This window comes from Meleagris gallopavo, chromosome 5 (assembly GCF_000146605.3).
Source record: "Meleagris gallopavo isolate NT-WF06-2002-E0010 breed Aviagen turkey brand Nicholas breeding stock chromosome 5, Turkey_5.1, whole genome shotgun sequence".
In the NCBI taxonomy this organism is placed as follows: domain Eukaryota; kingdom Metazoa; phylum Chordata; class Aves; order Galliformes; family Phasianidae; genus Meleagris; species Meleagris gallopavo.
The window spans coordinates 10,804,947-10,830,554 of NC_015015.2; the positions used below are offsets into that span (position 1 = coordinate 10,804,947).

At 43.4% G+C, this 25,608-nt stretch overlaps 1 protein-coding gene and 1 long non-coding RNA gene across 2 annotated transcripts; one reads left to right on the forward strand and one right to left on the reverse strand.

Annotated features, from left to right (window-relative positions):
- Positions 1-7,989: 7,989 nt before the first annotated feature.
- Positions 7,990-25,060, forward strand: TH (tyrosine hydroxylase). Its single transcript, XM_003206277.3, has 13 exons — positions 7,990-8,150; positions 12,123-12,326; positions 15,882-16,056; positions 16,311-16,399; positions 16,600-16,667; positions 18,369-18,419; positions 18,900-19,045; positions 19,390-19,525; positions 19,634-19,703; positions 20,781-20,837; positions 21,399-21,494; positions 21,651-21,784; positions 24,195-25,060. The coding sequence occupies exons 1-13, from the start codon at positions 8,061-8,063 to the stop codon at positions 24,352-24,354; spliced, it is 1,476 nt and encodes a 491-aa protein (XP_003206325.1). The 5' UTR covers positions 7,990-8,060; the 3' UTR covers positions 24,355-25,060.
- On the reverse strand, positions 18,426-25,139 carry LOC109367676. Its single transcript, XR_002114978.1, has 3 exons — positions 25,059-25,139; positions 23,471-23,758; positions 18,426-18,763 (listed from the first exon to the last, which is right to left on the reverse strand). It is a non-coding gene; the product is annotated as an uncharacterized LOC109367676 (long non-coding RNA).
- Positions 25,140-25,608: the final 469 nt, after the last annotated feature.

A 25,608-nucleotide genomic window follows, 5' to 3' on the forward strand; every position in this document is an offset into this window, starting at 1 on the left:
AGGGTGAGAGGGACATTTGCCAGTTATTTTGAAGCAGTCTTGAGGACCATATTACAGCTTTCTTTAGCAGATCTTCTTCCCCCATGCTGATGCACTTTTTTTTTCTCAGGAATCAAAAAATGCCCTCAGTTTTTGATAGAGTTCATTTTTGGAGATGCTGTTCAGCATCCCTACAAAATATAATCAGTTTTTGAATACAGAAAGCTGGAATACCTGAGGTCTCAGATAGGATGAGCCTGGTGCAGTCATGCTGAAGCCAAATGGATACACCTTTTCACACTCAAAGAAGTAAGTTTTTCCAGTATAATAAACTTGTTCTAAAGAAAAAAGTGGAAAAGATGACAATTCATGGAAAGCTTCTTCTTCATCTTCTTCTGGGAGCCTTCATTCATCCCAGTCATGCCAAATCAATGACTTGGGAAGCAGAGCTGTGGTTACATCCTGAAGAGTGTTGGTTCTGTATCAGCCAAACAAACTGTAGGAAAGTGTTAAAATAACCTTCTGCCATCCCATTATCAAAAAGAAAAGAATAAAAAAGGAGATAATCCTTGTTTAAATATCACAAGCAGCAGCTGAGTCAGTGGGAGCTTTAGACTGGAAATGTCAGAGAGGAATTTAGATTTTCAGAGCAGTTACTGCTCTGCAATTATCATAAGTCACTTACAAGGACCCCTTGTCTCTCATTGCCCTCAACCACACATTTGCAGGGAGGGGGAGCAGAGACGAAACACATGGCCCTACTGGTGACTGATAAGGAAAACCAAATGCTATCCCACTAAAGACACAAGGCGAATCCCTTCAGGCTATGGCCGGGCTTCTGGGACTGCAGGTCAGACGTAAGCAGGCAAAGGCAAACCAATGGGAGAAGCGGGGAAGCAATATGAGAAAAGGAGAAAATTGAATGTAAGCTTGTCCCCCAGAAGGCATTTGTTTGCTTCTGGTGCTGTTTGGGGTGTAAGAATGAGGAGGTTTTTTCTAGGTTTCTATTCTGCCTATGACTCCTTTTCTCTTTTAAAAGCGCAGCTTGTTGCAATCTAGCACGTCCTTGATGTAAATTAAATCAGTGAAAATACTATTAACTCTCCTGAGACAGGCACTGCCCCCACAAGCATGAGAAAGGGGAAAGGATAGACACTTAAAACACATAATTTCCACTGCATTACGTGATGCAGAAACACTCATTTTCCCAGCACAGGTACATGTGAGAAAGCTAAAGACTCCCTCTGCAGGGATGGTGTGGGTTTTTTCAACCCATCTTTTCTCACTAAAAATGTGAAGTTTCCAAGGTCAGCTCTTGTCTAGGTGAAGGGCAGAAGGACCTCAGCCATCCTGTGGTGGTGGGAAATGGCAGGGATCTATCATGTCTTCCTGACTGGGGACAGCAGGCACTGCTGCCCAGCTCTGTGCTTTGTTGCTGTGGGACACAGATGTCACAGTCGGATCTCCTCCACATCTCCTGCAGCATGTTGATGTACAGTCCCCATTAGCTTATTGTCTTGTCCCTGTGTCAGATAGGCACTATCTTCCAATGAAATATTCCATTCTGCTCAGAAAACTTAAAGGGGAATATGGCTTCCTGAATGCTCAGTGGGTTTGCTCACTCCTACTATTAAAAATGCATCTCTTACTGCTAACTTGAACTTCTATTCTTTGCCTAACTTTCAGCTTTTGATGTATCCTCTTCTCTAATGGATTAAAGTATCTGTATTTGGAGAGAACTGTCCTACCACTGGGAGAACAGGAAATACCATAATGTAGACCTTTCTGTTCCATAATGTCATCCCAGTAGCTTAATGGTAGAATTACTGAAGTCAGACATATTGTATCAGTGTAGATCTCAGACTCTTCTTTCTTTACTTTCCATGACTATAGATCAATAAAACACTGTTGATACACTTTGAAGATCCTGAAGACAAGCATAAGGCTTTGATGAGTCATAGTCTTAAGCCTGCTGGGAGACATGAATCTTGCCATGGGTGATACATTTGCATTCCCCCTCTAAAAAGAAAAGGAAAATGTTTTCTCATCCCTTTCCCAGTGCACTTGCTTGATGGCTACCTGTCAGGAATAACAGATAAGATCCTGAGCAGATATAAAATGATAGAAATGCAATGACTTCACTGTGAAATGCTGGTGCCAATTTCCAATTCCAAACTGATTGTGTCTACGTAATAGATCTCATCCTTTTGTTTTACCTATAAACAGAACTATGAATAAACATTTGTATGAAGTCAATACAGTGACATTTTCGTAGGTCTGAGACCTTCTGTGTGACTCCTAATGTAAAATCACATCAGACCTTTTGTCTGACAGGCAGATGGCTTTTGTCCTCAAGTGCCCGAGAAAAGAGGGAATTAGAAGTGAATGACTTTGTGTACGTGTGTTAGGATCACTGAGCTGTATTGCACAAGCCCACTTGTTCTGATGTGTTAGATAAATTATGTCTTACATCGTATTGGTGGATGAGCAAGAAGGGTATGACCCTAGCTTTCTCTTTTTGTGTAGAGAAAGAGTTGAAGAATCCAGGTCCCTGCAGACCTCTTACTGCTAGGACTTCAAAGGACTTGAAGAGAAAATAATCAGTAACATCAGTTCCTTCACTGTATGTATTCAGCAAGGCAAAGACTCAATGGGAAATCAAACTATAGGCAAGAGAAGACATTTCTCAGGTTGTGGAAAGCAAGCTAAACTCTCCACTGCCCTGAAACCTCTTCTGGTCAAACTGACTAAGGAATGCATCACAGATGACTTTCCCTTAGCAATGAAATGGGAACATTGCTCCCAAGAGTGAGATCACACAACAGCAAACCAGGTGACTGCCTTGGAACCAGCAGCACAGTCCCAAAGCCCTTCTTCCCCTTTTTGGAGCTCACCCTTCTGAAAGCAGTCTAGAGCAAATGCTCCCATTGATTTCCACATCCATTGCCTGCTATTAACTGTTTCTTCACAGTAGTGCTGAAAAGACTGGCAGCTACAGCTATAACCAGCCTTAAAACAGAAGGCAGAGTTAAATGACTTGCCCCCAGCCATACAGCAAGCAGTCAGAAAATGCACTGGTGCATCTTCTGCGCTGCTTGTTGCAATAGAATTAGCACCAGACATTTGAAATTTGCTGTCAAACTCAATGTTAATAATTCTGTGCCAGATTTCCATACAATAATTACTGATTCTGGAGGGCTTTTTTTCCCCAAGTCTGGGAGTTCTCAGATTCCATCCTTCCCTCTCCTCACAAAAAAACCTGCAACTTAATGTATTTTCAAAGGAAAGCTGACTCCAGAGCTAGGAGAAAAATATTGGGAATCACAGATATAAATTAAAATCATGAAAGCTGGCTGTATAAGGGGGAGATCTACTACAATACACGTGGGAGGCAACTTTCCACACAAAGGTGAAATTCCCTAAAGACTTTACTAAAGAATTTTCTACAAGTTGAAATACGGTGGGACAGAGGTGTCAGCCACTGTTTCTATGACCATACAACATAGCACGCTCCAAGAGACAGTACATTTTATTCCACCCTCCTGTTCCTGGCTGTCTGTTTGTTGCCCACATTTCCAAAGAGAAAATTGCTCCTAAGTGCTTCCCCATTGATCCGAGACAAGATGGTTATTTTGGATTCTGCAGTAGTGGGTGAATCATCAATACAATGTTTCTGAATTTACACTTTTATGTTCCAGATCCATTTCCTGATGCAGAAATGGAGGGATTGCTGCCGCTTTTGTTTCTGAAAACTCAGGGCTAAATACCCAGTTCCTGGGGAGAGGGAGGTGCTGAGTTTTTCCTCCATTCAAACAAATTCCTTCCCTCTGCAAATTTATCCCTCAATAAGTTTTGCCTGAAATCAGGTTATTTTCACTTGGAAAGTTGGTTTCTGTAAAATTTTTTCAGGATTACAATTTCAATATTGACCCAAGAGAGGAGATTTGATTTGGAAGCAAAATATGAGTGGCATGAGTGCAAATTGACTCCGAATGTGGAGTTGTGAGATCAGTCAGTCCCAAGGTCCAAAGCCAAAGATAAGCGGGCATTTTTGATGTGTTATAGAACATTTTCAGATTCAGTTAAAAACTGAGCTGGCCTTCTGAAATGTGAAGTCATGAACACACAGGTTTGCACTTAGCTGCTGAAGGGTGTTGGTTGTGATCCTGCAGTCATTGGATTTGCACCCATGGGGCAAAACAATTCTGGACATCATACTTAAAAAAAATACCAATACAGATCATGGCAAAAAGGTGCTGGAGATTGCACAGCCCTCTTCCATCTCCTGTAGGAAATTATTTTCTGCCACTAGTGTGTGTGTGTGTGTATACTCCTGTGTGTATGTGTTTTCATTTTGCCATGAGATTCATCCACTGGTCGGAATAACAATCCCTGCAATGGGGCTCTTCATCTCTCAGAGCCCACCTCTACAACTCAGGGAACAGAGGACCCCCACACCTGGCCCATCTACCAGAACAGGTCTGAAGATGTTAAACCTCACCTGATCCAACTGTGCTTTTATGCCAGGGTCTCACAATACATCTCAGAACACTTAACAAGGAGCTACACAGTTATACTCCTTGCAGCTTCCCTTTCCCTGGGCTCATCTGTTGTGAGCACAAAAGCTAGTGCTTTCCAGATGATAGAATACTGCAAAGTTAAGAGATAAATATGGATTTTAATTATCCTTCTTCTTTTTTTCTCCTGTTGATGCCCCAGTCCTAGAGGCTGCAATGACATGAAAATCTAGGGTGTCATTATGGGTTATTAAACTTTGAGGCACTCAGAAGTGTTGAAAGGAAATGAGGAAAAAAAAGACATCTCTTGACGGAGATGGCTAACCACTGCTGTAATTGCTTCATATAGCAGACTGTAATTATTCAGGCTATGGAAGAAAAGAGGGAAAGGGTGAGAATAGGTGGGAGAAAGAGCACCAAGAGGACCTGGTCACTCCACATAACCACCAGGCTTTTCTCCTCAATTGCAGTGGGAGATAGCAGCTTGCCCTCAAAATGGTGGTCACAGTCCATTTCTTCAGCCCTTGGTGGGACACTTGTGCATCTCAAAGCCTGTCCCTGCACTCCCTGGACCACTAGAGAGCCCCCCACCATCACTGGGCTGGCATCATCTCTGTCACTGATTCCCCGTGGAATTTATATCAAGGCCACACACTGTTGCATGGAGATCCCTCCACCTCTCACAATGAGGGATGGCAGTCTGGCAGATGGAGGTTTTCCTCTTGGTTTACGCATCCAAAGTGCAACATCCAACAGTGTTTGCTGTTCCTGCTTTATGTCAGATAAATCCCCTAAAACACGCAGCTGGTTACACATAGCACTCGCACACATTCACAGACAGTCATGTGATTGGAGCCTGAGAAACAAAGCACTAATGAAGACCAATCCATCCATTGTATTTACTTCATAAAGCTTCCTAAATGCTCCTCTTTCATTAGAAAATTCGGTATTTAATCAACATACAAAAGCCTTGGTGTGGGAGCAGAGCCATAATTTAACCAAGTAGGCTCACACTCCTAAAAGTCATAGAATCATAAAAGTTGGAAAAGACCACTGTTACCATTTAGTCCATCTGCAACCCACCACCACCATGCCCACTGATGATGTCTCTCAGTGCCACATCTCCATATCTCTTGAACACTTCCAGAGACACTGACTCCATCACCACTCTGGGCAGCCTGTTTCAGTGCCTCACCACTCTTTCTGAGAAAAAAAAATTCCTAATACCCAATCTGAACCTTCTTCTGGCACAACTTGAGGCAATTCCCTTTAATCCTATTGCTAGTTATGCAGAAGAAAAGACCAATCCACACAATCCACACCACAACATCTTTCAGGTCACCGTTGAGAGTGACAAGGTCTCTACCTGGCCTTGTCTTCTCCAGACTGAACAATCACAGCTCCCTCACCCACTCCCCATAAGACTTGTGCTCCAAATCCTTCACAGTTTTTTTGCCCTTCTTTAGAAACACCCGAGGGCCTCAACGTCTTTTTGTAGTGAGGGAAATCGTGCCTGATATCAGCAGAACTTGCACATAAACTTAAGCAGGAGGTTTACAGAGATGCAGATGTTTTGCCCTTGGTTGCATAGGAAGCAGGACTACACTTCAGCTCTGCAGAGGCTCTGTGCTTGACAGCATTTCTGTACAATGTGGGACTTTCATCACCAGACAGACATGAGGTGACAGATTAACAGGGCTTAAAGAAAGCAGGAGTTGTACGCCTAATTTATCATCCCTATAAAGGAGAGGAATTAAAAATCAAGGGCTTTGTGATGAACTAAGAAGATGAGCTTAAGTAGAGTGCTGGATTTTGCAAGGAGAGAAACAATATGTAATGAAAAAAAGGAAATCAAAATACCTAGTTGAAGTAATCCTACATATTTGCACAATAATCTCAAAAAACTTGCCTGATGTTATCGGCTCCTTTTAAAGCCTCGATTTGTCAGAAGAGCCCTCACATGTGATCTCTGAAGCCTGCAGGAAGGCTGGCTGACTTGTTCCTTTCCCATTTTATTAAAGTACTTTATCCATTTTCTCTGTTCTTCACGTGAACTGACATTTTAAGGCTATTCTTTCAGTAACTTGATTACAAATTTGAATAAGTGGAATTTGCTTTGATGGCTGATTTTAGGTTCATCATCCCTGGCAAATGGTGTTCTAAAAAGACTAAACTAGTCACCACAAATAAAAGATCTATCACAATTGTTGTGCTTTTTGATTTTAAGAAAAGAGAATGAAGAAAACTTTTCCTCGTCCTGAGATTGAATTGAAAACCTCAGACCAAAAGTGCTGAAGTCCGGTATTCTACTTGCTGCTTTAAAGGGTAGCATAATTCAGAAGAGTACATTCAGAATGAAGATTTTATTTGATATTCAAATATGATTGTCATAACTCTCCTCCTTCCCAAGCCTGCCTTTCTTTCCTATTCAAAATCCTGGGAAGTTCTCCCAGTCTTGGAAAGCATTAGCTTGGTGCTGGAGAGTTGCTGCCAGTCAAAGAATCAAAGAATCAATATGGTTGAAAAAGATCGCTAAGGTCATTGAGTCCAATCATCAGCTCATGTCTGTAATCACTTTAAACCATGCCCCTCAGTGCCACCACTCCATGGTTTTGAACACCTTCAGGGATGGTGACTCCACCACCACTCTGGGCAGCCTTGCCAGTGCATCACTACTCCTTCTGAGAGGAGATTTTTCCTAATATCCAACCTGACCCCCTCCCCTTCCCCCCAGTGCAACTTGAGGCCATCACCTCTTGAATCCCACAGGAGGAGAAGGCCAATCCTGAATGCAGCAGGACATTTCTGGGTTGGGTCCTGCTGTGCCACGTGCTGCCACAGACCAAATTTCCTTGGGCATTTGGCCTCTGAGGCACTGCAGCAAGAATAGCCGAGCCCTTGGATAGCAGGATGCAGATGTGGGTTCTCCCCCATGTTGTTTTCTCCACAGCCTTTTTCTCCTCTAAGGATGTAAGGGGCCTAATCCTGCTCACCTGCTGTCAGCATGCCATGGCCAACCCAACTCTGGAGGTGCATGCACAAGAACAGCAACCAGTCCTGTAGCTGAGCTGGGGGAGCTGGTGCTACTTTCCTCCTCCTTTACTGTCTCAGTGACATAGCAAACAAGGGGAAAATAAAAGGCTGAATCTTTCCTGTTTATTTTGTCCTTTAACAGATCGAAATCCTTTCACGCAACGCCAAAGCCGGGAAAGTGAATCTACTAGATTGAAAAAGAGTGAGAGAATTATAACAAGAAAAAAAGAGAGGGATGAAAAACAGGGAAGAAATCTTTTGGGCACAGGCAAACAAGTGGGGGGAGCAGCAGGTCTGCGAAGGCAGGGTGTCTGCAATCTTTGTGGCGATTAGATTTAATGGGACAGAAACGCTTCTCTCCTTCACGTCCCCTCCTCCTCCCAGCCTGAGGGGGGAAAGGAGGGAGGTGGTGATGGGGGGGGTTGCGGCAGGAGGGGAGAAGCTTTGAAAGAATCTTTGACGTCAGCCTCACCCTATAAAAAGCTGGCAAGGAGCTGAAAAGCGGAGAGCAGAGCTCGTGGAAGAGTGACGATGCCAACCCCCAACATCTCCACCTCTGCAGCCAAAGGCTTCCGCAGGGCGGTGTCGGAGCTGGACTCCAAGCAAGCCGAGGCCATCATGGTAAGACAACTCTACTGCACTTCTTCCCTCTCCCCTAAAAAATGCAGCCTCTCCTCTAGCGGTAGGCAGTGGCAGACAGGCATAGAGGGGTCAACACTATCCCTAGGGGGTGTTCCCCAGCCACTTTTCTAGACCAGAAGTAAATGACCCCCACACTCATCTGTACACACTGATGTGTGAAATGCAAAGAACTAGGGGGACAAAAGCTAAAACAAATGCATCCTCACCCCCCTGCAGCCAAAAGCAACTAAAATAACCCATAGAGCTAGGGCAGGAGTAACAAGGCATCACCAGCATCTAATACAATTTGAAAAACTTAATACTATATTTCACTGCTAGACATTAAGCTGCAGAGATTTCATCTGTTATAGCATAATGGAAAAGTATGAATTTCATTTCAGACCACATGCAAGGTGCAGGCAATTCACTCAGTTTGCTGTTGCTCTCCCAGTACATCCTTCCCACATTTCTACTCCCACTCCTTCATAATTATTTAGGGGCCTTGTTTTTACTTTGAGGAATACTTCTGCACACACTAAAGCTGCAGATATAAGGGAAAGGAGAAAACTTCCCGCTGGGCTGTCAAGTGCATTTAGAAAGCAAATTCTAGTAAATCCTTTCGGTAGGCTGTAGGGATGGAGCACTAACCCAAATGGCAAGGGAGCCAAGAAAAGACTAGAGACAACGGGCATGAGACAGCTCTGCGGGTCGGGGAGGTGGCCAGGCTCAGGATGACCCCTGATGGCATGGGGAAGGGACACTCTTGGGATACTTAGCAGAAGGAAACGTGGTAGAGGCACAAAAGGAGCATTCAGCATGCCAGAAAGCAAGAGAAACAATTAACAAACAAAGAGGTAAGCTCACTTTCAGTAGTAAACAAAAGTCAGGGAAGGCTTTCCTTCTGCACAGGCATTTCCACCCTGGCAAAATAATGAACACTTAAGTAACTCTTCAAAAACAGGGATTTTCCAGACTGCTTTGTCAGATCAGTACTTGAGATTCTGGCTTGTCTGGCAAAGGGGTGAGAGTTTGGTGATCGGACAGGCGGGGATGCTGTGCTGTGTTTGATGGAAAATGTGGCCTTGGGTGCAAGGGCAGGAATCTGAGTCCTTTGGACATGTTGGCAGGAGCGTGGCAGCCTGGAAGAGCAGATATAAAACTTCAGACCACCTCTGCATCCCTTCTTGGAATAGAAAAGCAAAAAAATAAATAAAAAATAGCTCTCCTACCTCATGTGGGAGATCTCCGCAATCCGTTGGCTTATTTTGCTGGCTTGCACTAAGCGAGAGGCATGACTCTGCATTTGTGTGTGGCAGCACTCAACCCCAGCCCTCACGTTGTTCTAAGGCCATTGGCCACCCAGTCCCTACCACCACCACACCAGCAGGTCAGAGGTGGCCCCTCTGAGCTTTGCAATCTCAAGACTCACCCACACCAGAAGGTGTTTCACACACCAGCTGTGACAGCCAGAGATAAACCCCGTGGAAAATCCTTCAGGTTGTATATTTAGATTTTCTGCTCATAGTTTTTCTTTGCAAGATATCTTGCATCTGTAACAGGGATTTGGTTACAGAGCGTTTAATCAGGAGATGGCAGTGGAAGCATAATAGCAGAAAGGATTGCCTGGGATTGTTACAAATAACGAGCCTAAATGCTTTAATTCAAAGCATCACGTTTTTAACAGCTAGGCACACAGAACTACAGCAATTTCAAAGAAAGAAAAACTAACCCTTTGTACAAGGTGAATGACCAAGTCAGACTCAGATCCCAGAGAGGTAAAGAAGTGTTCTGCAAAATTAAATTTCTCACTTTAGCTGGAAAGGCACTGAGGGAGTTAGTCCACAGGGAAAGTCAGAAATCCCGTGTAAGAGCATCTTCCAAAGAATAGAAGTCATTTATCACAAGAGATCATTTTGGCTAGTTTATATTAAAAATAGTGCCTAATTTCCAGAAAAAGGAGGCAACATCCTGGAGAGCATAAATGGTGAGAAACGGGAGAGATGATGCTGAGAGGAAAAGCATCCACGCATCAAGCAGGCAGACCCCTCCTGATGTTCTCCTAAACAAAAAACTGCTTTGCCCTTTTTTTTTTTTATGAACTTCCCCACTCCAAGTGTGGATCTAAGCCCCTAGACATGGACCAAACCCCCTGCTTCTGCCTGTTGGCAGCATAGTTCTACCATCATAACTCCTCCTAGCGGAAATTTAACTTGATTTATAGCAGTCTGGCTTCCTCTCCTTCCATCCTCTCCATTCCAGAAGAAAATCCCTATTGCGCTTTTGCACCTCTGGGCATAATGCCATAAAACTTCTTTAGCTGAAACGCTTCGCACTGCTGAAAAGCACAGACCCTGTTTGCCCTGCTTATTGCAGGCACCTGAAAGCAAACACTAGCTTAGCTTTAAACACAGTAGCAATATAAAATACGCGCTTAAAGCCAAGCATGTGCTTACAAGTTCTTAGAAGTTAAGACCAGGGTATTTACTAGAGGTCTTTTCTCTTTAGGTGCAAATACCACCAAATCAGACAATGCGCACTTATTTGTTAGGTGATATTTTTTTGGTGCCTCTAGGAATAAAGTAGCTGAGGATCAGCAAATATCACTTCAGAGGGGTTTCTTTATTAAAAAAGAGGACAAGGAAGAAGCGCGTGGGCTGATATCTAGAGATATGGTGTTTTTCAGGCTGCATTTCAAATGTCAGAGGGAAACCATGAAGCTGTGCACTGCTAAAGCATCCAAGAGGGTTCTCAGAGGAAACATCACAGGGGACTTCAAAAATAATAGAGAAAATAGGCTTAGTAGTTGAGCAGGCTGTTTTCTGAAGGGAAATATTCTCCAAAGTTTCAAAGGGGAGGGAAGGCATTGTTTGTTAGGCATCTATCTACCAAATGCCTTCATTAGAATTAGAGGATAAAAAAATACAGCCAGTCCATCTCTGTGAGTGGATGCTGAACGGCCTTATAAGCTATCCCCTGCCTCTGGTTTCTTTTAGCAAGTTCTAAGGCTCCGTCCTCTGCTTTGAGAGCCTAACACAGAAAATTGGAACCAACTGAACTGCCTCAAAATGGAAGGCTTACTGCAGAAAGACCGGAAACAAATAAGTTGGCATATGAGCTATTAGTATAACAAAAGCAGCAGCAGTGAAGGAAACAGTTCATAGCTCACTGTAAATATAAAAGAGCCACTTAACATGGCTCCAGGCACAGAGGTGCAGCAGGTTAGCTGTAATTCCAAGTAACTGTAGGGCTTAGCTAGGACAAAACAAACCACCAGAGAAGTGGGAGGACTTTTCAGGTATGCATGGATGCGGCTCCAATTGTAAGTCAGTGGGCAAGCATCCACTTAAATCAGAAGAAAATGCCTGTGGGATATTTTTTTTACTCTTTCAGAGCAACTGAGGACATACAGGCACAGGGCTGTGAAGAGAACATGAGTGCATGTGGTGTGCTTAGGCTGGTGGCTGCACTGGGCCCTGGGAGCAGATTGGCTACTGTACTAATACACCTATAAACAGTTCATATTTCCTGGCCAGGGCACAGCTGCAGGCTTCAGTTGCACCTCATAGCATGTCTTTTTCTTAAATGATTTTGTGTTTATGTAGCACCTCTTCCCTTCAGTTTACGAGATTTTACGAGACTCCTTAAAACGATACAAGATTGTTTCTGATTTTCAGTTTTTGAAGAATATATACATACATATATTGCTGGAGAAGGTGTGGGAGAAAAGCCCACTTCAGCCATCCTGTAACCATAATTAGCTTTTTCCCAAAAGGTCACAGTTCTGAAAGTTCAGTTCTAAAGCCTTAGTTCTCAACACTGGATCTTCCTTTGCAAAGCTAAGCAAGTCAGCCCAGCCTTTCCAATCTTCCTCTGATGAGGCACTCCAGTCACATCTCACGCAGCTACCAGAGTTGCTTCTGATCCCCTCTACAGCTCCCTAAGAATTGTTACTTATTTCTATTCTGCATTCAGTCTCCGCGGTTCATTGGTAGACGCCAAAGCCTCATTGAAGATGCCAGGAAGGAACGAGAGGCTGCAGCTGCAGCCACTGATGCTGCAGAGTCGACAGAGACAATTGTTTTTGAGGAGAAGGATGGGAGAGCCATGCTGAACCTGTTCTTCATGCTCAAGGGTGCCAAGACCTCTCCACTCTCACGAGCACTTAAGGTGTTTGAGGTGAGTCTCTAACCTGCTTCATTGGACTCAAGGAACACTATGCTTCTCATGGTGGTTTGAAGAGAAATATCCCTTGAATCTACCAAGGAAGATTCAAACTAGTTCTGACTACTGCAAGTTAAGAGTTAACTGTCTGCATGATCTCCCCACAGTCATGCTTTGCTCATGCCCTAACATGCCCACACTAGGAATGTGCTTTTATAACATTGGGGCTCGACTTTGCTTAATTACTGAAGTCAGCCACACAATTTCACACCCACAATACACACCCATATTATTTGTAGCATACTCTGACAGCACCCTCTACTGCTCAGCACTATGTGCACTGAGCTCTGATCAAACATTCAAAACACACCATGTGCCCTACATGGCTACAGAACAAATTCCCTTTCCGCAATACTGATCAGCTGCTGGGTCAAGGCTTTGATAATCTAAGAATTGAGTGTTAAAGGTTGTGTTGGTTCCTCCACAGAGGTGCATCCTATAAATAGCTTTAAAACTGATGAAAACTCATATCTGATTGCACTTTTGTCCTCTAGCCAGCAATATAATCTTCTATTATCTAGGATCTCTGTACCATGAATGGAAAGATTGAGATAAGTATTGGCTATTTAAACAGTTATCAAAACATGACAACTTGCATTTATATAGTTCATTCTCATCCAGAAGGATTCAAAAGTGTTTTGCAAACTGGGGATCTGTGCTATGTTTTATCTATAGTAGTTTAATCTCATTAAACTTCAGCAGTGAGAGGACAATTTGTTCCCATTCATCAGTCACATGGATCATAAGGGACCTACAGAGGTTTCTAGTTCAACCTTCTGCACATAGCTGGTCTAGTTGCAGTGTGTTACTCATGGCCATGTTTGTAAAGTAGAGATTCTAGAGTCTTCTTGACTATTTGTGTAGTGTTTTACCGCCTTCATGGTAAAGAAAAAAGTTGTGGGTTTTTGTTTTGTTTTTTTTTTTAATATCCTTGCTTCCAGTTTGTGTCCATTGCCTCTTATCCTACTGCTATGCACTTTTAAGATGAGCTTGGCTCTGTCTTTACACCCTCTCACCAGGTACCAGGTTAAAGCAATCTGATTTCCCCTGCACCTTCACCTCTTAAGGCTGAGCAAATCCAATTCCCTCCTTCTTTGCTCATATAACATGCTCCAGCCACCTGTTCACCTTGCTAGCCATCCACTATACCTACTACTGTATATCAATATATTTCTTCTATGGGACACAGCATACCACATATGGTCTTCTTCATCACAGATACAGAGGAGGAATCACTTCCCTTGACCTGTTGTCTACAGGCTTGTAACTACTAGTTAGTATGTGACTTCACTGTCACAAGAGCATAAAGGTTGCTCATATATTAGTATTCTCTATTACTACACAAAACTCTCTTCCCTACAAAATTAGACTCCTTGTGGGGTAAACCAGATTATCAGCAACACTACATCACAAAACGGCTACCTAACAGCCATAAACATTAAAACAAAACAAAACAAACAAACAAACAAAAAAAACTATTTCTGTGGGGATGAATATTTTCCTGAAATTAGAAGACATTATAGCTACAGCCCATGCAGCACCATGTCTGATAATCTTCTGAAAAGCGTTTTAGACTTTTAACACTTAAAAAACATCTCACATTTTCTCTAAGAGGATGGTTGTAAGAAAAAACTGTTTCTGGGCAACATTCTGTTCTTATTTCAAAAGAATCCCTCAAACACACGTGTCAAGCAGAAGTGTAATACTTTTCTACCAGTACATTTCATGTCACCATGATTGTGTCTCCTTCCTAAGAGAAGCACAATGCTGCCAGGAAAGTAAAATAAATAAATAAATAAAAACCCATCAGTGTAACATTTCAAATGCAACACACTGCTTAGCAGGTATGAAGCATGGAGGTGTAGGCTCTTGTACTTTGCAGACTGCATGTTACAGCGCATTTTAGGTCTATAATTTAAATAGCTTTTAAACATCAAGGAAGAGACAGGGGCAGCTTACATCCAAATATTGTTTGTTTCTTTCTGGAGAAAATTACTTGCAGCATCAAGATCTGCTTTGGAAGAAAAAAAAAAAGGGAAAAAAAAAAAAGCTCTTCGATCTTGTCACAGAGAGAGCTTTAGAGATAATAAAAAGACAAACATGTCAAGCCACAACAGAGAAAGATTCATTTCCCAGATCCCTCTGGCAATGCAGGTACAAGATATGAAAGCAGACGGGCATAATGACATTTGCCTCATCATAAACCAGGCTGCAGGGAAACTGGTTTCACTCTGCTGTATGTGTTACATGCAGTCAAAGCATAGGTAATGCAATCACAGCTGTCAGATTAATGCAAAGGTATTGATTGTTGAGGGGACAATGTAATATTGAAGTTGGTAGGTACATTCAAAAACACAGTCCTAAATTTAATTTACCTGTGGCATCGCATCTGTTCCTTCTCATCTGCCTCTGATTAACAAAAGAAATAATACTCTTTCTTCTACCAAAGATATCTCAGAGACATTGAAAAGATTGTGTCATTGTCCATGGACTCGTGCTTGTACTCCAGATTTTCACAGAGATGAAGAAAGCATCCAAAATTCTACCAAGACCTTTTGGAAGACTGTAGATTCTGTTCTGTCCCCTTCTGAATTCACACAAAAAAATGAGTTCTAATGATGAGCTCCAAAGTAACTACTAGAGTCTGAGCAGAATTTAGCAACCTGCTGGATGTAGACAGAACAAACGTTCCTCTTAAACTTCTTCCTCTCCTCCTCAAGAACCCTCACAAAACAAGCAAAACAACAGCAAAATAAAACTGAGGAAAATGATGGGGTGCAAGTCTTATAGGAGTATTTATGTCAGTCACTGTTGACAAGAATGAGGCTAGACTCTTCAAATGACGTTAAGTAGCAATAAGGTGGCTGTTAAATCAATGTCACGAGTCCCTCAGGAGGTCTACCAAACGTATGAAATGGGGGTGAGATCCTGTTTCTCAGACAAAAAACTAGACAACCTAGCTATTCACATTTTTTCAATGACTGGCTTAAAAACAAATTAAAACGTCTATAGATTTCCTTCAGCTGTAAATCAGCAACTGAACGATCACTTCAGATTTTACGCTCAAGTGTGTGTGTATTCATCTGCGATTGGGCGTGTAGTGGGTGAGTTAAACCTCTGTTTTTCTATGGATATCAAACACTTGTGATGGCAGGCAAGGGGAACCTACGCACCCGGCGACGGCAGTCCCGCGCGTTCAGCACCACGGCCAGCACCACACACCGGCTCTCGGGCTGCTCCTCGCCCCCCTACATTACCACCAAAAATCCACTCATTAAAGGAAAAAGGGGACCATAGGAAGTTGCTTTCCACCCTAGCGACTTCCCCTCTCAGAAGCAAAACCTGGATAACGGATAAGCAAGTTTACCTCAGTCAAAATAATTTTTAACAAAGCAACAGGGACCTCCCCACAAACATACACGTATGGATATCTTTGGAAAGCATCAGTAGTTTTTTCAAGTGTTACAGACTTGTTTAATGCTTTTGTTCTTCTTCCCCCTGTTCTACAAGACATTTGAAGCTAAAATCCACCACTTGGAGACAAGACTCAGCCGAAAGCCCCGTGAAGGGACTGCTGAACTGGAATATTTTGTGCGCTGTGAGGTGCACAGCTCTGACCTCAATACTTTCATTAGCTCCATCAAGAGGGTAGCAGAAGATGTGAGGACCACTAAGGAAGACAAATGTAAGAAAAATATAAATTATTCTATGTATATATTTTTTTTCCTTTTTTGGGGGGTTGTATGGTTGAGACAGAAACGGGGTAAAGATTTCAATATTCTCAGAAAAGAAGCGATACTGAATGCCGAAGTGAGACTGAATGCTGAGTGTGACCGAGAGAAGACTGCCTCAGGATCACCTCCTTACACATTTCTCCACAAAGTCTCACATTCATCCTTTGCTTCCACAGACAGCTTCTCTTCTTCTCTCTCCCCACAGTTCACTGGTTTCCCAGAAAAATATGTGAATTGGACAAGTGCCACCATTTGGTCACCAAGTTTGACCCTGACTTGGACTTGGATCACCCGGTGAGTGTATAGGTACATATCTGTGTTTGAGTCCTGAGCCAGCTCTCAGAAATAAGGAGCTAGAGAACAGCTACTCATGCAGCTGGTCAGGGAATTGTACCAGAACCACCAGTTGCTCCAGACAGCAACAAACTTTATCAGGTTAGAAATTTAGTAACTGATTAAAAGCACTGTGTTTATGTTCCTATTTTTCATCCTAGGGCTACTCTGACCAGGTATACCGCCAGAGGAGGAAATCAATAGCAGAAATTGCTTTTCACTATAAGCAGTAAGTATCATCCCTCACAATCGTGCAGGAATAATACCATGTCAAAACAACCTATTGAGAAGTAATTAATGCTACATGCATGACACCTCTTTTGTGTTTTCTCCCATTTAGCCTTTCCACCTTCTTCTGTATGCTTCTTCTCTCCATGCATTCCAGTTCCTTCCTAATTTAAAAATGTCTGTAGTCATTTATTCATATATTGATACAGTCAGAACAAACTCGCTGCATAACAAAAGATGCGTATAATTCCACCAGATCCCCAACTTAACTATGAACTGTTGCAGACTCTTTTAGAATGACATCTAGTCTCAACTTCAAAGTTTCATAAACCGAAAAAAGTTATCATATGTCTGGAAAACTTATTCCAGTGTGTCATTATACTGACTGAAAAGAATGTTTAATTTCAAAATGGAACATCAATAGATTTAGCTTTTGCCCAGTGGATCATACACATCTTTCATAGAGTTCTATCACTTTTTCCACCCCATTATGATATTTATAGACTCCTAACTCTTTCTGATAAATTAAATAGATTCCAGTAATGGTCTCATAATTGTCCTATATAGAATTAAGACTATCTCTCGTACTGCTACTTAATACTCTCATTCTGATGTAAGTAGTGATAGCACTAAATCTCTTCACAACATCAATCAGAGCTCCAGTGTTCAGCTGGGTTAGTAAAACACTCCCTAGATCCTATTCAGTAACACTGTCTTTCACCACAGTGCCTCTTTTAGCAGCACTTAAATGTAGATTCCTTTAGTGAGCCATGCTGAAAGCAAGCTATGGATATTATCTGGATCACCTTCTTGAGCTATCTGCACACTTGATGTGATCCAGCCATGGCTTACTGACTGCTCTGTTAAATCACATGTTTGATGCACATTCAAAGCTTGGAATATATACAATAGTTTTTTGTCTTGTACTGATATTAAATACATAGGAAATAACTGCACTAGCAAGAGAGTCCCAAGGGATTGAGTATAAATACTCTATTAAGATGATGCACCCATTTAGGATGCCTTTTCTTGCCTCTCATTAGCATTAGTTAGCATTCATAGGCTGCAGTGTAACATCCCTTCAGGCTCTTAATGGAACAGGAACTATGCTCTATCACTGTAATATATGAATATCACATTCATTCAAAAATACAGAACAAAGATATAGGGAATATAATTATGATGCAGAAAAGGCAAGAGCACCAGTCTTCTTCAATCCCCACTTATAATAAAGAATGTATTTTCCTGCTGCCCTTAGTCTCATGGACAATACTTTTTCCCCCCCCCCCTGCAGTTCAAATGTGTTTAGTTGTCCTTATTATCTACTTTCATTTACCAGCCACTGATTCATTCTAATAATCATCAGCTCCCTGCAGCTTAGGCACATGAAATTAATTTATTCTCACAAAAGGCTTCCCATTTTTTCAGTGAAAACCATATTGACTGGAAATACTGAGTCTGCTAAGCTTCTGCTCATCCTTTGCTTATTTATAACTTCCAGTGAGATTAATGTTTTTCTGCCCATTACTGCACCTGTGCAAATGACCTAGCATCAAAAGTTTGTCTTTCCTGACACCTTGTTTATTTTAAAGAAGTTTGATCACCATCATACAGAACTTCCCCCAAAGGGCTTCCTTCTCAACAGGGAAAGGAGCTTGGCTTGTGTTCTTCTACTGTCAGTAACAGTGCATTTGCCTTGCAGTGGAGACCCAATCCCTCATGTGGAGTACACAGCAGAAGAGACTGCTACCTGGTGAGTGCTGATATAATCCATAACTCATGGCTTCAGCACTAGAAACTAGGAATCAAAACCTGGATTGTTGTAGTGATTTGCAAAAAGACCCCTAAGAGCTTCATCAAAGAGAGCTTCCCCAGAGAGGAAGTTACATCAGTCAGGGGCTACCACTGAGAACTCTGACTCTTAAACAAGGTCACATTTTGTTTATATTGACTATCTGTATAGTACAGCTCCAGGAATGACATACAGGAAATATTTTAATTCCAGGTAATGACTTTAATACCATCTTCTGATCTTGAAGGTCAGTGTAGATACGACTGATGCTTCATGCTCCTCCAAATATGTACATTTGTGTACCCCTATAAACATGCAAAGAGGCAGACTTAGTCCTGCAGAAAGCACAGAACAAGAAATCTAGAAGCATGAGAACCTGGTAGCATGTGTCCAGAGGAACAAGTAGCCAAGTCATTGACTGTGTCATTTCTTGCCCTGAAGGAAGGAGGTATACAGCACTCTGAAGAGCCTGTATCCAACCCATGCCTGCAAGGAGTACCTAGAAGCTTTTAATCTACTGGAGAAATTCTGTGGCTACAATGAGAACAACATCCCCCAGCTGGAGGAGGTCTCCCGCTTCCTGAAAGGTGAGTACAAGTTCCTGATGGAGCACAGAAAAGCCCAGGGGACCTGGATCTGGGGCTGCCAGGGCTCCAGCACAGCAGTGGCAGCTGCAATGGGAAAATCTAAATATGGAGGAGGAAAGGTGGTTGAACACACAACTAAACAGGGTTAGTTCAACTGAAAGTCAAGACCGTCATCAACCCCACTGAACAACTATGAACTCCCTAGTAGAAGCAGGAACATTGGTTTTGGCAGTGAAGGAGCTGTTTATCTTCCAGCACTGAATATTTTTCTTTAGATGCTGGAATCATAAGACAGCACAGCCTGCGATCTGCCCCCTCACACAAAGCCTTGTGCTCTGTTTCAGAGAGGACTGGCTTTCAGCTCCGGCCTGTGGCCGGCCTGTTGTCTGCACGTGACTTCCTTGCCAGCCTGGCCTTCCGTGTGTTCCAGTGCACACAGTATATCCGCCACGCGTCTTCACCCATGCACTCCCCTGAGCCGTGAGTACTGCTGGCCCTGGCAGCCAGCAAGGAACGTTTGGCTTTTTCCCTAATGGGCAAGCTATCTGCTGCTGACTGCATTTTCCTCCTTCCCCTGGGCAATGGCAGGGACTGCTGTCATGAGCTACTGGGGCACGTCCCAATGCTGGCTGACAAGACGTTTGCCCAGTTCTCGCAGGTAAGGTAGTTTTCTGCTGCTTCTCCTCAAGAGTGTAAGGGAGTAGGAGAGAACCCAAACAGGCCTGATGGTCACACTTCTGGCAAGGATGTTGCCTGGAGGAGATTTTCTCCTCTCCACCCTTCTCTTGGGTTTTCATTACACCACACCAGCAGCTGAGCACTGGTTTGCTGAAAGGGGTTTCTACAGGACACAACAACATACTCCAAATCAAATGCTATAGCAATAGCACATCCAGCACTTATTTGTAGTGAAGATGTCTGCTCGGGACAGATTTTGCAATATTTATGCACATCTGGGTTTGGTACTTGTTCCTTCAACGTGTGACATGACTGCCTCAGTTCCAACTTTGGCTGATGCCTATTTGCTTTTGGCATTGACTTTTCTTACCAACCTTACACCCTTCTTCTAGGCTATAAACTGAAGAATACTTATCAGCCTTTTAATCTGACTGCAACTAAGCAACAAAAAAGGTTTGGTAGCTCAGGTAGACCATATCTGTTTTTTCCAGGCAATAACAACAGAGAAATCTGTGTGTAAGGGCCTTGCTAATGGTCTTTCAGTAGTCATCAAGAAAGAGGTGGGTTTAAGGAAAAGGTGATCATGAATAGTTTGGTGGTGATGAAGGAAGGGAGACCCCCAAGAATGGGGAGAACAAGGGAGTACCAGCCTGAAGGTGCTGGGACAGCTGGAGAATGACCACAGCAGGAGCCACCAGGTAGGGGACATGGGCAGCAGGGGAAGGGGAGGAAGAGATCAAAAAAGGATGTGCAAAATAAATATTTCAAACAAGTTGTTCCAATAGAAACACTGGCTAATGTGAATTCCCTGACACCAGCTACAGAGCAGGTTATGAGATAGACAGAAATTCCCAAAGCAACATCTTGATATTTCCTTTACTCTCACTATCCACAAGAAAGATGCACTATGAGTTTTCATAAATACTAACTGAAGAAATACTAACTCAGAAATACTAATTCAGAAATACTAACTGAGAACTGAATAACTGACCAAGCTCCTACATGCTTAAATGGATCTTGCTGCAAATCTATCCTGACATCACTCTTATATTCCCAGGACATTGGGCTCGCATCTCTGGGAGCAACTGATGAAGAAATTGAGAAACTGGCTACAGTAAGTTTTTCTGTCAGCCCCAGAGGAACCCCAGTTCCTCCACTAGAATGGTTGTGATGCTAGAGGTGCAGCCTGGTACCCCTGCATTCGCAGGTTTGATGACCCCAAACAAGCTGCCCCCAGATGATCATGCAGAACAGAGATCAGATGAACAGCAGAGCTCACTTGCACATTAACCCAATTTTCAGAGGCACCAGAGTATCAACGAGCATCATATTTCTAACAGCATTGCTGGGATTCTTTGGTACAGGATTAAATTACATTCACTTCCTCTGGCTCTACCTCAGCAAGGTGACTGGCCTGCTCCAAGGGCACCCAACAATGGCACCAAATGCAGTGGCCAGGGGCACAGTTTGTCCTGGCATGGCAGAAGTTTAGTTTAACACTCTGCTCTGGCAGCGCTGGCTGCAGGGTAAGGAGGCAGAGGATTATCCTTCATGCAATTTGGTGGCCACGCCAGGCACACATTCATTCAAACATCTCCAAACCCTTACCACAGTGCACAGACAAGGAAATGAAGAGGAATTTTGCCCACCATTTGTTTTTCTTTTCTTTTTACAGCTTTACTGGTTTACAGTGGAGTTTGGACTCTGCAGACAGAATGGGATAGTCAAAGCCTATGGGGCAGGGCTCCTGTCTTCCTATGGGGAGCTCATAGTAAGTCCCAGCACAAACTACTACTCTACACCACACTCCAAAACCCTTCTTCCTCTGAGCAGCTGTAATGTCTTTTGCTGATCTATTCTCCATTTCTAGCATGCTTTCTCTGGGTTCTTTGATTTCACACTGAAACTTTTCCCACTGTGTCCATAGCACTCCTTGTCAGATGAACCAGAGGTACGAGACTTTGATCCTGATGCTGCTGCCGTTCAGCCCTACCAGGACCAGAACTACCAGCCTGTGTATTTTGTGTCTGAGAGCTTCAGTGATGCCAAAAACAAGCTGAGGTAGGACTGGGCACTGAGGGAGAACCAAACAAAGGAACACAAAGCTAGATTATTTCAAAACAAGGCTTGGCACCATAGCTGCTTCCAGTATATAATCTCAGAAGAGATCTGGAAAGAGTTCAGTTAGTCTTTCAAAAATTCAGGCCTAAATAAACATTCACCCAGCTTTTAAATGGAGTAATTTATCAGTTCCTACAGGTCCCAGCTTCTCCCTGATTGGGACACCAACTATCCAGCAAAAGGTAGGCTGAAGAGTTTGGAACAGAGAGAGAAGTACTCATTGAGGCAAGGCTGAGAGAGTTAAAGAACAGACAAATCTAGCACAGCTCCCTAATTCTCAAAAGGAGATAAAGATCACCTCCAGCTCCCAGGAGAGGTTGGGCAATATAGTAGAGAGCTGGTGGGAAGTCCAGAAGACAGAGGCTCAGAGAACTCATCACAACTTCCTCTGCTTCCTTGCCAAAGAAAAGCCAGGTCAGGCACCAGCCAACCAACACAGCAGTCTCCCACCAGCACATGTCCCTCTGGAACACATCAGTTGTATCATATAAGAGATTTAGGAGACACGCAAAGAGCTGCTCAAAATGTTTCTGATCTCTGAATTTAAGAGGCAGAAAAGGTGTTTGTCTTTCAGAGTAAAAGCTGGGCAACTTACACATCTATCTTTCAACTAGCAAAAATCTCAGCCATTCTTTGTACCTTGGACACAAGGAAAAACAATTGCATGACATAGATTCATTGGAAAAAGGGAGTTTTTCTTCCTGTAGCGTGGTTGACAGATCCCATGCATTATCTCACTAGTATAAGCTTGGTTTCCACATCATGTGGAACTGCAAACATGTTGAGACTGCAGGGGTAGCTCTGTGCACAGACATCAGTTCAGAATAACATCCTGGCCATAGTCAGAGTGATTTACAGGAGGAAAACTCAGTCCTGTCACATTTAGTTGCAAGAAGAAACTTTTGCGTATATCGTTTTGTCTTGGCATAGAGAGGGTGTATGTTGAGACAAAGCATCACACAGCATGCATGACTTTGCAGATCCCACAAATGAGATATTTCACACAAGTAACATGGCAAGTTTTGACATATTTCAACTTCTGCTTTTACGGCACTCACTTGCACCACTCATATAACCCAGGGTCCAGATGCTCAAAAGCAAGCACCTAGGAAACCCTTCCTCTCACACGCAGTCTGCTTTAAAAAAAAAAAAAAGCACCCAGCTGTTGGCTCATGGGTCATTTCCTTGCATTTAAAAGGGGGAAAATACACTACTTATTCAAACTTAAGCTAGAAAATGTTGACAGTGGCAGGCACTTAAAAAAATCCTCAACCAGCTTGCAGCTTTGGCTATGTGATCCCTGGTCTTCTCTGTAGCCAGTGATGTTTTTCTCCCAAATCCTGGTAATCAGACTTCCTACGGCACACAGAATCAGCCCAGGGCGCATTAGAGGAAGCCATGCACTTCCCATTCCGTGCAGACCTACGATAGCCACAAGAGGGTACCCTAAGCTAAGCAATTCGGGAGCGGAAGGTTGAAGCCTTCGCAATGAGCATGCCTGCCCCAGTGCTTGTTTCTCCTTTCATCATCACAGGTCTTTTCAGTCTGAGATTTTAGCCATAAGTACACAAACGTAGATTCCCACCTCAGTATTAAGAATCAAAAAGGAAAAACCCACAAACCTACCTTGTCAAGTGCCTTGGAGCTGAATATGAGAAGCCTTCCTCTTGCTGTGTTCACCATGACCTCCTTGAACAGTTGGCCACGTAATCCTGGTGACAAAGTCTTGCTCTTGAGATGTGCCAGGAGAAGTCAGGGTTGTCACTCAGGTTCAGGCTTCAGTTGGCTCTGGGTGTGAATTGGTGCAGCATTGCTCAGCTCACCCTGGTGATGCTATTCCCATCCCTGCGCACAGGTCTGACCTGCTGCCTCTCAGTTCTATCCTAACATGGCCTGCAGCTAGTCAGCTCCTCCCTAAGAAGAGATTAGAAAACAAGTGAATGACAGAAAGGATTTAGGAATGTAATACTACCATGCCAGGGGTTTTCCCTGCAATTAGTGTCTAAATCTCCTTGGTATTTTTGAAAGAAAAAGAATTTAAGTAGAAAGTGCTTGGAGATAGCCATAGGGTGACAAGTTCAGTGTACTCTCCAGTTTGGTGCAAGCCCATGTTTTCAGCCCCAAGAAACTCGGTGTCAAACTCAGTGTCCTCCTGGCTGAATGGAGTGATCTCAGTCACCTCTACACCCCTGTAAAGATGGGAAGATGAGAAACCAAATGTTCTGTACTAAGTTGGATGTTCTAAGAGAGGCATTTGCCTGTTGTGATCTGAGTGAACAGCGATGGGGAGGGCAGGAGCTGGGCTCAGGATCTGTTTCTTGTACCAAGACCTTGTACCCTTCCCTTACAGGAACTATGCAGCACATATCAAGCGGCCCTTCTCAGTGAAATACGAGCCCTACACCCACAGCATCGAGCTCCTGGACAGCCCCCAGACCATCTGCCATTCCCTGGAGAGTGTAAGGGACGAGCTTCATTCGCTGATTAACGCGCTCAATGTAATCAGTTAATAAGAGAACTGGGCTCTTCCATTCCTCTCTACCCTCCCCTGTTCCTAGCCCATAACTTTTAACTGTTGTCTCCAAACATTTGCACTGCTGCCCATCCTCATGCTACCCCAACAGTTTGCCACATTGGAATGTAGGGCCAGCTCAGAGGAAGGCAGAGGGACAAACCCAAGGCCTGCTGGCATCTTGGGTGACTTTGCCGTTGTCTGCTGGGAGAGATTTAACACTGTCCAAAGACATGGGTCAGGCTAAAAAGTTGAAGTTAAGAGTTGTGTACTAGGTCCCTGGATGCAAGGAAGGGAGAGAAGCTGCTTTACCAAAAGCCAGTTTCATTAAAAGGAAAAGAACAAGAAAGAAGTAAAAAGGTTTTTTTTTTTTTTTTTCTTTCTCAGTTTGAGAGAATAAGTTAGTCTGCCTTTTTAACTCCAAAACAAGTCCCTACTACAATTCCACAGAGGACACCAGTCTCCACCACCTCAAGCCTGTTACAGCCCCTTGCACTTAGGAAATTCAAAGCTGATTAGGAGTACTTCTGCTTGAAGATCATAACATCTAAGGTCTCAGCTCCCAGCCTCCCCTCAGCTTCTTGCTGACAAGCCCCTGTGCTCACAGCCCCACCAGGACGAAAGTAGCATTAGGGCATCCTTGAAGCTCTATACTGACATAAGCCAGAAGTATCTGCCTAGCAGAGAGGAGCTCCAACCTACCTGTACCCTCCTCATCTCAAGCACCACAAAACAATCCCGAACCCAGAAGCAGAGCCTCCAAACCCTCTTTTAAAAGCTCCCACACCTGAAACTTTGGCAGCCCCTTTTGTCATCTGCAGCTTCCACTGACTCCTAATGTCTCCCATTTCTCATCTTCCTAGTCCCACCTGTGTTGCAGTTTCCCTGATGGGAGTTTATCAAGGGAGGGACACAGATCACAACCAGCTGTGCTGTTGATGCTCAGTAACTCAGCTACTGCTGCTCACAGCAGATAGCAGCCACAGCTGTTGATGCTCATGTGTGCTGGTGGCCTTGGGCAGCCTTGGTGCTTGAGTTTATCGATTCTGGCACTCAAATCCCATGGCAGAATTTCACACGCTTTCAGTCCTCCAGCACTGCACAAATACAGCATCACCTTGTTTTTACATAGCCTAATACCACTGTCACCTGATGTAGCTCAGATGCATGACTAATGCTATTGCTGTTCACTTCTGAGGAAAGTAGCCTACAATTAAGATGTTCAAGTCCAGTTTCATCTAGCTTTCGCTGT